Raw genomic sequence first — 12059 nt, 5'->3', positions numbered from 1 at the left:
CAAAAGGAATTTTTCACCTACCACTTCTCTTTCAAAATCTGAAACTTCTCTCATTTGCCAGTACTTCCCTGCATATAACACACATGGGCTTTGCATTGACAAAACCATACCTCAAGAAATCATCTTTATACTGCTTTGTCCCCAAGTTAACTTTCTTCCATGTGGGCTGTTAGCCAAAGGACCTTGAGTTCTGGACAGAGTCAACACTGTCACTGCTGTGTCCTGCCCTGGACTCTGCTGGGCAGCTCTCTCCAGCAGGTTCTGTGGTGAGATCCTGTCCAATACCTACACTGCCTATTTGAGTCTCTGGCTGTCTCTTACTTTGAACAGAATGATCCATCATCACAATCCCCTTGCCAGCAGCTGGAAGATGGAAGCAACTCTGCTCTGTGAGTTGGCACCAAAAGCCTGTACGTGGAGGGCACTTGACAGCAGGTGAACATGCAGGGCATGTGACCTGCCACCTGCTGCCTCTTCTGGCTGGAAGACTCCTCACAGCCTCATTTATTTTAATTTAAAAGGTGGCAGGAGCCTCCATTCTCAATGTAAAAGGCAGCATTGGCCACTTCTCCCACGATTGGCTCCACTGTGGGAATGGTGCCATTGATCGCTCCGCAGCCCCCCAATACCGTCTGCGACCCACCTGCGGATCGCTCCGCAGCCCCCCAATACCGTCCGCGACCCATCTGCGGATCGCTCCGCAGCCCCCCAATACCGTCCGTGACCCACCTGCGGATCGCTCCACAGCCCCCCAATACCGTCCGCGACCCACCTGCGGATCGCTCCGCATTCCTCCCAATACCGTCCGCGACCCACCTGCGATCGCTCTGCAGCCCCCCCCAAGACCGTCCGCGACCCACCTGCGATCGCTCCGCAGCCCCCCCAATACCGTCCGCGACCCACCTGCGATCGCTCCGCAGCCCTCCCAATACCGTCCGCGACCCACCTGCGGATCGCTCCGCAGCCCCCCCAATACCGTCCGCGACCCACCTGCAGATCGCTCCACAGCCCTCCCAATACCGTCCGCGACCCACCTGCGGATCGCTCCGCAGCCCCCCCAATACCGTCCGCGACCCACCTGCGGATCGCTCCACAGCCCTCCCAATACCGTCCGCGACCCACCTGCGGATCGCAACCCACAGCCCTCCCAATACCGTCCGTGACCCACCTGCGGATCGCTCCGCATTCCTCCCAATACCGTCCGCGACCCACCTGCGATCGCTCCGCAGCCCCCCCAATACCGTCCGCGATCCACCTGCGGATCGCTCTGCAGCCCCCCCAATACCGTCCGCGACCCACCTGCGGATTGCTCCGCATTCCTCCCAATACCGTCCGCGACCCACCTGCGCTCGCTCCGTAGCCCCCCCAATACCGTCCGCGACCCACCTGCGGATCGCTCCGCAGCCCCCCCAATACCGTCCGCGACCCACCTGCGGATCGCTCCGCAGCCCCCCAATACCGTCCGCGACCCACCTGCGGATCGCTCCGCAGCCCCCCCAATACCGTCCGCGACCCACCTGCGGATCGCTCCGTAGCCCCCCCAATACTGTCCGCTACGCACCTGCGGATCGCTCCGCAGCCCCCCAATACCGTCCGCGACCCACCTGCGGATCGCTCCGCAGCCCCCCCAATACCGTCCGCGACCCACCTGCGGATCGCTCTGCAGCCCTCCCAATACCGTCCAAGACCTACCTGCGGATCGCTCCGCATTCCTCCCAATACCATCCGCGACCCACCTGCGGATCGCTCTGCAGCCCCCCAATACCGTCCGCGACCCACCTGTGGATCGCTCCGTAGCCCCCCCAATACCGTCCGTGACCCACCTGCGGATCGCTCCGCAGCCCCCCAATACCGTCCGCGACCCACCTGTGGATCGCTCCGTAGCCCCCCCAATACCGTCCGCGACCCACCTGCGGATCGCTCCGCAGCCCTCCCAATACCGTCCGCGACCCATCTGCGGATCGCTCCGCAGCCCTCCCAATACCGTCCGCGACCTACCTGCGGATCGCAACCCACACTTTGAAAAACCCTGTCCTAGTGCATGAATTACAAAAGATTAGTTTGCAAGTGCAGCAGGTAATTAGTAAAGCTATAGGGAAGCCACACAGCACCAAGGACCCAGGGGCAATTCCAGACTCGGGAGACTGTGTGTGTGGAGTTTTCCCCGTGTCCGCACGTGTTTCCTCCGGGTGCTCTGGTTTCCTCCGATAGTCCAAAGATGTGCAGGTTATGTGGATTGGCCGTGCTAAATTGCCCCTTGGTGTCCAAAGTTTAGGTGGTGTTACAGGGTTACGGGGATAGGGCGGGGGAGTGGACCTAGGTGGGGTGTTCTTTCGGAGGGTCTGTGCAGACTCGATGGGCTGAATGGCCTGGCTCTGCACTGTGGGGATTCTATGAGTGTTATTGAGTGGAATTTCAAGTGTGCAGCTTGCAAACTACACAGCAAGGTAATCCGGCACACTTTGCAAAAAAAAAAGGGCGAGATTCTCCGACCCCCCGCCGGGTCGAAGAATTGCCGGGGGCTGGCGTGAATCCCGCCCCCGCCGGTTGCCAAATTCTCCACCACCGGATATTCGGCGGGGGCGGGAACTCCTGCAGGTTCCTCTCCAATTCGCACAGCCTCATCACATGGAACCACATTTCTGTTCCTTCATAATCACTTCATAACCATATGAGGGCTGTTTAGCACAGGGCTAAATCGCTGGCTTTCAAAGCAGACCAAGGCAGGCCAGCAGCACGGTTCAATTCCCGTACCAGCCTCCCCGAACAGGCGGCGGAATGTGGCGACTAGGGGCTTTTCACAGTAACTTCATTTGAAGCCTACTTGTGACAATAAGCGATTTTCATTTCATTTCACTGAATCACCCTCCCTAACTGCATTGTGTGTGCACCTCCATCGCGTGGAAAAGACTTGCTCACCACCACCTTGTCGTGTGTGGTTTGGGATGGACAACAAGTCTTCTTGCCAACGACATTCACATCAAAAAAGAATAAGAAACAAAATATACCCACAGGAAAGTAGGACTCGAACTGCACACAGTGTTTTCACATCAGAACTGAACTGCGATTTAAAATTTCTCTACCATTCCAGAATCCCCGGGGGGGGGCGTGAATCCCGCCCCGCCACCCCAAAGCCGGCTGCCGTATTCTCCAGCGCCGTTTTCCGGGCGGTGCGGAAGTCACGCCACGCCGGTTGAGGGTCATTGGCAGTGCCCACCCCCCCCCTCCCCCCCCACAATTCTCCGGGCTCCGATGGGCCAAGCGGCTGTTTTTGGCCAGTCCCGCCACCATGGGTTACGCATGCTCCCACATGGCGGGACCTGGCAGGTAAGTCAGCGGGGGTGGCGCCAATCCGGCCTTTGACGCCGGAGTCGGTGGTGCCCAGAAGGGAGAATCGGAATTTAATTTTCTCTGGTGATTACAATGTTGGTCAGATGCGGGAGACAAAAACTCGGTTAATTTCACTTTCCTTCCGGTGTTGAACACAGAAATGCTTCCCTGTGAGGTGCCGGAATGACTGTAGATATTGGGGAGCTGTGCCTTGAGTCTGTAGATATTGGGGAGCTGTGCCTTGAGTCTGTAGATATTGGGGAGCTGTGCCTTGAGTCTGTAGATATTGGGGAGCTGTGCCTTGAGTCTGTAGATATTGGGGAGCTGTGCTTCGAGTCTGTAGATATTGGGGACCTGTGCTTCGAGTCTGTAGATATTGGGGAGCTGTGCTTCGAGTCTGTAGATATTGGGGAGCTGTGCTTCGAGTCTGTGTCAAAGTTTCAGATGAATGTTTCTGTCTTGAACTGTTACATTGGAATTGAATTCATTCAGGTCAATTCTTTCAGCTGATTTTATTGATTTCATTGATGGAAAAAGACCAAGAAATCATTTTCTTAATGAGTCAATGATTTTATTTTGCTGTTTAAACTAAAATGTATATTTTCAGTTGAGAAAATTCGATGTGGGGCATTAATGGTCTTCACCCACAAAGTAGTCACTTCAGTAATTAAACTGAAACCAGTTACAGCTTCACTGGTGCCCGACCAAGATTGATGGCGGCTGGAAAAAGAAAGAGTATTTTAGTGTTCTCTTATTCAACAGTAAGTTTCAATATCACATCAGCTGCATTAAAAAAACAATTTCTATATTGGGTTTATTTGATAATTATAATTCTAATCCTGTTTCCTCACCTTTCTCCTTCCCCAGTGACACATCTTCACCCAACAGAACTGACCACATACACACGCACACACGCACACGCACGCACACACACACACACGCACGCACACACACACACAGAATTCCCCAATTCCACAACCAGTTTCTGGGACATATATGGAAAAGCAGCTTGGGCTGAAATAAAACTCAACACCCTTGTTTAGTGAACGTGTCATTGCAGATGTCTGTGATGTCAGAGCGTTGCCGTAAGGACTGCAGTGGTTCAAGATGGCGGCTAATCAAGGGTAATTAGGGCTGGGCAATAAGAGGTGTTCATGAGAACAACACCACATCCCATAAACCAATAAGAATCACACCAAAGCAAGGGCATACCATCCATTTCAACCCCATTGACTCTGGGAAAATGAACCTACGTTTATTTGACACATGAATTGTCAGGGTTTGCTCAAATCTACACCCAGCAAACTGGATTGATTAAAGTTTACCTGTATATTTTTATCTCTTGAAACATTACTTCAGGATTTGTAACATTTGTAATAAAGTCTACATTGGTATTTTACACAACCTCAATATTACTGTTTTCCACAGAATACCTGTTTTGAATTGTTATTTGGGTTATTAAGCAAGCCTACCTTCTGCTTTCTCATTACGCCCAGTTGCAACATTCACAGGAAGAATCAAAGACTAATCCAGAAGCACAACTTTCCACGTAGGTTCTTCCATTGGCACATTGATAAAACTTGCTCTTGTCTTTTGGATCAGGGTAGGTACCGTTAGCTTTGCCAGCGCAGAACCCGCTGCCACCACCACCTCCACCTCCACCACCACCGCTGCCACCACCACCACCACCTCCACCACCTCCACCACCGCCTCCACCACCACCACCGCCTCCACCTCCGCCGCCACCACTAGGAGCCTGAGTCGGAGGGACAGCTGGCTTCAGTGTCGTTTTAGATGGAACACAAGCTGGAAGGAAATAAAATTCACAAACTCATTTCGGTTAGCAGCAACCGAAGATAAACTTTGTAAAGCCAAAGGCTGTTGCTGCATTGAAAGTCTTCCAGTGGAAATTAATTCCCTACGGTGTCAGGAACAAACTTCTTGTAAATTCAGGTCAATAAGAGTTACTGAGAAATTCTTGTGAAATATCCAATTCTGATTTAATTATAGTTTTATTATAAGTCAGGTCACACAAAATGTGTGGGAGATGTTATTGAACACTGATAAAAAAAACTTGAAAATTAGAATCACAAAACATTATCCTTTTAAATGACACAATAATACAAAGCACATCTACAAATTATTTAGCTATCAATACACGCTGGATGCAGCAACCAATACAGCTGAGCTGTTTGTGATTTGAAAAACCCACCAGAAGAACTTATTGCTGCAAACCAAGAGTTCTTAAAAGAGAGTTCCGAATCAAAACCACAGTTTCCAGGCAAAAACATGAAGGACCAGCAGCTAATTTGGACCAGGACCCTTCAACTGCAAAGAAGCATTTGGTCACCATGTGATTTTCTTTTCAGTGACTCTACCTGTTACGTGTCCAAGTTTTTGAAAGCTGATACTCTGAAGATGTTTACTTCCCTTTTCCATGCTAGCTGGGCAGAGAGGGAGTTGCTAGACTGTTTGTGTTATTTATTTGTTGGATTGACTTAGAATTGATTCCTGGCTTATTAGCATGTACAAACAATAACTACACTACAGATGTGCAAACTAGGTGCTGACTTGGTAAGAAGTCTGACAACACCAGGTGAAAGTCCCACAGGCTTGTTTCGAATTGCTAGCTTTCGGAGCACAGCTCCTTCATCAGGTGAGTCAGGAATGAGACAGACAGAGAGAGGAACTGTGTGGTAACAACACAGAAACATGTTTCACTGTTGTCCTGTGTTCCTCATTCTGTTTTAGGAATTTTAAGCTTGCAGATGATTTTTAAAATAAATTTAGGGTACCCAAATATTTTTTTCAAATTGAAGGACAATTTAGCGCGGCCAATCCCCCTACCCTGCACATCTTTGGGTTGTGGCGGTGAGACGCACGCAGACACAGGGAGAATGTGCAAACTCCACACGGACAGGGACCCGGGGCTGGGATCGAACCTGGGTCCACAGCGGCGTGAGGCAGTAGTGCTAACCACTGCCACCACCAGGCCGCCCCATGCTTGTAGATGTTTAGCAATATTCTACCAATCAGATTTCTGAGCCACTAACAATGTTGAAATCTAAAAATATTTATATACAGCAAATCATTTCTCCGTTATATTAATTATTAGTTGCTGTCCATGCTGACTTTGTGACAGAAATGAATAATCAGCTTCAAGTATAAAGAATCCTGACATTTACCTGTAGAAATTCCAAGTCCAGTGTGCAGCGCATTAACGAGAGGATACGGCCCTTGGTTGCAGAAAGAACCAGAGAAATCATCCATAGCGAGGGTCCACACCATAGCTCCTCCAAAGTTGTTCTTCGTCAGCCACTCCGCCTGAAAGACATTGTTCACAATTTTCATAGAATTTACAGTGCAGAAGGAGGCCATTCGGCCCATCGAGTCTGCACCGGCTCTTGGAAAGAGTACCCTACCCAAGGTCAACACCTCCACCCTATCCCCATAACCCAGTAACCCCACCCAACACTAAGGGCAATTTTGGACACTAAGGGCAATTTATCATGGCCCAATCCACCTAACCTGCACATCTTTGGGCTGTGGGAGGAAACCGGAGAACCCGGAGGAAACCCACGCACACACGGGGAGGAAATTCACAAATTATTGTTTCGCAAGAAATTCTACCCCAAATATAATTTATGCTCCCCGGGGTCAGAGTGCGACCCTTGCCTTTCCTCATTAATAACCTAGGTTTTGGCGTGCAGGCCACAATTTCAAAGTTTGCAGATGGTGCCAACTTGAAAGCATTGTGAACTGTGAGGAGGATTGTGCAGGACATTCGAAAGGCCATCGATAAGCTGGGGGAATGGGGGGGGACAGGTGGCAGGTGAGGATCAAAGCAGAGAAATGTGAAGTCATTCATTTTTACGGGAAGAACTTGGAGAGACAATGGAAAATAAAGGGTCCATCTCCAATAGGGGTTCAGATGGACCTCCATAGGTCATTGAATTCAGCAGGACAGCTTGAGAGGTTGGTGATCAACACATTCAGCATCCTGGCCTTTATTAATAATAACGCAGGACATAACATTTGTATAAGCCACTAGTTCAGCCTTAGCTGAAGTATTGCTTTCAGTTCATGGCACCGCATGTTAGCAAGTGCGCAAAGTCATTAGAGTCATCAGAGCAAAAGTCTGGTTTCAGGGAGGAGGAACGTTAGTTACAAAGATTACGAACATGGATTGGAGAAACTGTGACGATTTTCCCGATTTCCCAAAGATTGTTGTGAGCTGTGTTCAAAATCATGAGGGGTCTGGATGTAGAGAAGCCTCACACGCAGAAAGGGATCAAGAATGATCAGATTTAAAGCGATTATTTAAAGAATCAAAAGTAACATGCAGGGAAACCTCTTCACACAGCGAGTGATTCGGCTCAGGAACGCTCTGCCTGAGAGTGTGGTGGAGGCAGCTTCAATTGGAGCATTTGAAAGATGACCTGTAAATGATCAAAGTTCAGGATTACGGGGAGAAGGAGGGAGAATGGCACTCAGTGAGTTGTTCATTCACAGAGTCAGTGCAGTGGGCCAAATTACCTTCTTCTGCACCTTAGAAATTCTGTGATCCCGTGAAGGTTTACTGCGTAACTGAATACAAAAAGTGGTTTCTAAAATTGTGAAAATTCCCAAAGTTCTGTCGCTCCCTTTGCTTGAATATTTTTTTGTTTGTCTTTTGTCATAGACCAGAGGACGTGAAAATATTTACTGCAATGACAATTAAAACAGATATTCCAAATATCATTGAGGTTGCTGTAAGTGAGTCATTTCAAAAAATGTCTCTGTTCTGTCATTGACTATTTCTTGGCCACAAAGAGATGAGTTAACAGAAATATGAACTTCTCCCAAATTTCTTGTACTAGAGATTAAATTAGAAATAAACATGGTGGTTAAAAACATCCATAACGCATGTTCCCATCAATTATTCCCTTCTGTTATTCAATTGATTAATATACCAAGATCAATCTAGTGGCAATCTAGCTCTGTATCACAACAAATTATGTACCAAACCACCAAATAAAAAGTATAGAACATCACTTCATCACCTTGTCTCCAAAGCTTTTCGCATTGTCATATCCAACCCATGTATCTCCTTTATAACCGTATGGAACCACCTGAGGCGCATTCCATTCTGAAGACCCACTTTTCAGGAGTGAGCAGATCTGTGAAAAGGTTGAAACATTCGCGTTCAAATCATCAGTGATCACAAATGGTCAGATGTTAGCAATGCTCCCAAGGTAGGCTGACAACCTTGCTCACTTCACTTATTAATGATTTATTCAGTTATCATGGTCTCTCAATTTCAGTCCACAAACTGAGGGTACTGTTCTTATTTGTTGTTGAAAAAATAAAAGCCGATGCTGACTAATGGAAATGTTTCTAAATGTGTAGTGGGTGGGTGTTGCTGGGTGTTTCCCGTCGGCCAACCTGGCAAGACCACTAATGGTATCTAACGCCAATTAGGGCCAAAAATGATGCCCCACGGAGATACCACGATATCTGTAACTAATTGGAAAGGGTGAGGAACCAAGAACCAGTTATGGCTTCCACCTCGGTACCCTCCTCGCGGAGTGATGCCCAGTGCTGAGGCCCAGCTCCTGATTGTTTGATTGTTGGCCGCTGCCTCTGCGGTGTTGAAGCCTCCAGTGATCGGGATGCCAGTCAGTAATTCCCAGCCTGTGACACGGCACGTGTACCTACAGGAATCCACTTGGGAATATTTTGTTTATAAACGGCCAGCAATACCTTTATACAACAAGATAAACATAATCTGAACAATCCACATATCACAATAACCATAAACCAACAAGGAAAAGGCACCGTACGCACACAGGCACCGGGTTCACTGCAGAATATCGGTACAAGCACAAAGCCACAACAATGCAGTTACACATTAAACATTAAACAATCAACAGTACAGCATCTGAATCAACCCGCCACTCCCTCCCCCTTCCGCAGCTGCCAGCAGCAGATTCACCTCAGTGGAATGTTGCCTGGGGATAATGCAACAATGCACCGGAAAGCCACACTGACGCAGAGCATGGCGGAAGAGTCAGAGGACACCCCTTCCTGGGCACCCGCCACAGACGAGAGGGGCTGCAGCAGACAAACACATGACTTCCTGACATTAAATAACAAACAGGCAACAGTACATTGAAGGCACCAGCATCCGAATCAACCCACTGCCTACTCCCCCTCCTCCAGCTCTCAGCAGCAGACTCGCATCAGTAGAAAGTCACCTGGGGGTAACTCAGCAATACACTGGAACGCTACACTGAGACAAAGCATGGCGGAAGAGCAAGAGAGCACCCTCCTTCAGATTCCTGGCACAGACAAAAGGGACAACAGCAGGTAAACACACGGCCTCCAGACATCAAACAGTCAACAGTACAAAAACCTTCCCCCCCCCCCCACCCCCCACCCCCACAGCTCCAGCAGTAGACCCACATCAGTGGAAGGTTGCTCAGCAATGAGCAAAACAAGACACCGGAAAAGTCACACCAACACAAGCATGAGCAAGAAAGCAACCCCTCCCCCCTCTTCAGAACTGGCAGTGGTTCCAGACTACAGGCTACAGAAACAAAAGGGGCTGCAGCAAACAAGCCCACAGCATCCAGGCACCAAACACCAAACAGTACAATAGCAAGCACACAGCTTCTGAACTTTAAACAGAAACAGGCAACAGTACGAAAAGACACCAGCAATGTACATGAACTTCAAACATGAAGCAGTAAACAGTCACCAGAACAATAAGCCACCAACAATCTTCAAAAGCATTTCTTCACGACCTTCAAGTTGCACAACTGAAGCGAGCCACCATCCTTCCCCTCCTGTAGTACTGTTGTCTGTTCACCAACACAGAGAATCACAGAGGATGTGAGAAAAGCATCCCTTCCCCACATTCAGTCCAATAGTAGGCCAGGCAAATCTTCCCCTTACTTCACTCCAGGTCAAAGAAGCAGAAGGGGAAACAGCAGCAAACAGAAACTAGGCCTGCAGGCAGTTTTGCAGCCAAAAGCAGGAGCACACAGTAAACATAACCTGCATCCACTTGAGAGCTGTGAAGTCTTCACGTTACTATCATTGAAAATTCCCAGTTAGCATTAGCCTTCAGCTGTGTGGCTAAAGGACACCATGGTCAGTGGGTTAAAATGACTTTCACCATATTACCACGGATGGGTTCTGTCCAGGAGGTGTTTGGTGTGATGGGCAGGTAGAAGCTGAAGTTGCCCCAGGTATGGGCTTACACAATCCAGGGGTCGCCATTAGGAACCATGGGCGCTTAGCCCCTCACTCCCCAGCCCAGGGGCGACTCCCCACTGATGGTGACTGACCCTTCCCCCAACAAGACCTGTCCCCGCACCCCCCCCCCGAGGGCCCCCCAAAGCACTGGGGCAGCTGCCCCCATCCCCCTGGGCTGATTACCCAACATCCAAAATGGCTACCCACCTCCTCCAGACCCCAGAGCAGCGGGTTTACCAGTTTCACATTTTTAGTAGATGTACTAAACGGTGCCCCCGTGACCTCTCGCTGGGCAGCTGGGCAGATCGCGGGAGGATTTGCCGTTATTGGGATGGAGATGGGCCTTAATTGATGATTATTGGTATCTCGCCACATCATGGTGGGATCTGAATCGCGCCAATGGGAGCGGGCCGATCAGATCGGAAACCAGTCAGCTCCCAGCACGCGTCTCTGCAACCTATCTGGCTCGGTCGGACTCGCGCTTGGAGCAACGTGGCCGTTAGATTGCACTCTGCATATTTCCCATCTGAGGCATTGGAACAGCCAAAGAAGATCCTGGACCTTACTCAACACATACTTATCCTTCCAACAAGTGTGAAAATCAGGTTGGCACACAAACTGCTAAGGAATGTAACCTCTGTATAAAAACATTTCCCTTAGAGAGGGAGGTTGCGGATGTAAAATGTGATATCCTCCACTTCACCTCCTTGTGTATTTCCCAAGACTGACAACAATGGCCAGAGTAAGACAGTCCATAAGACCATAAGACATAGGAGCGGAAGTAAGGCCATTCGGCCCATCGAGCCCACTCCGCCATTCAATCATGGCTGATTTCAATTCCATTTACCCGCTCTCTCTCCATAGCCCTTAATTCCTCGAGAAATCAAGAATTTATCAACTTCTGTCTTAAAGACACTCAACGTCCCGGCCTCCACCGCCCTCTGTGGCAATGAATTCCACAGATCCACCACTCTCTGTCTGAAGAAATTTCTCCTCATCTCTGTTCTAAAGTGACTCCCTTTTATTCTAAGGCTGTGCCCCCGGGTCCTAGTCTCCCCTGCTAATGGAAACAACTTCCCTACATCCACCCTATCTAAGCCATTCATTATCTTGTAAGTTTCTATTAGATCTCCCCTCAACCTCCTAAACTCCAATGAATATAATCCCAGGATCCTCAGACGTTCATCGTATGTTAGGCCTACCATTCCTGGGATCATCCGTGTGAATCTCCGCTGGACCCGCTCCAGTGCCAGTATGTCCTTCCTGAGGTGTGGGGCCCAAAATTGCTCACAGTATTCTAAATGGGGCCTAACTAATGCTTTATAAAGCTTCAGAAGTACATCCCTGCTGTTATATTCCAAGCCTCTTGAGATGAATGGCAACATTGCATTTGCTTTCTTAATTACAGACTCAACCTGCAAGTTTACCTTTAGAGAATCCTGGACTAGGACTCCCAAGTCCCTTTGCACTTCAGCATTATGAATTTTGTC

General features: G+C 49.1%; 1 protein-coding gene across 1 annotated transcript in view; it reads right to left on the bottom strand.

Annotated features, from left to right (window-relative positions):
• Positions 1-3827: 3827 nt before the first annotated feature.
• Positions 3828-12059, bottom strand: part of LOC140393652 (acidic mammalian chitinase-like) — a 31640-nt gene continuing 23408 nt past the window's right edge. The window contains exons 9-13 of the mRNA XM_072479933.1: positions 8373-8489; positions 6516-6654; positions 5050-5136; positions 4803-4986; positions 3828-4050 (exon numbers count right to left, since the gene is read on the bottom strand). Of these exons, the coding sequence (XP_072336034.1) occupies positions 4817-4986; positions 5050-5136; positions 6516-6654; positions 8373-8489 (513 nt within the window). The 3' untranslated portion in view covers positions 3828-4050; positions 4803-4816. The remainder of the gene's footprint in view (positions 4051-4802; positions 4987-5049; positions 5137-6515; positions 6655-8372; positions 8490-12059) is intronic.

The sequence above is a fragment of the Scyliorhinus torazame genome, chromosome 17, assembly GCF_047496885.1.
Source record: "Scyliorhinus torazame isolate Kashiwa2021f chromosome 17, sScyTor2.1, whole genome shotgun sequence".
Classification (NCBI taxonomy): domain Eukaryota; kingdom Metazoa; phylum Chordata; class Chondrichthyes; order Carcharhiniformes; family Scyliorhinidae; genus Scyliorhinus; species Scyliorhinus torazame.
The sequence above is the reverse complement of the archived record's forward strand: the minus strand, read 5'-3'. Positions and strand labels throughout refer to the sequence as shown.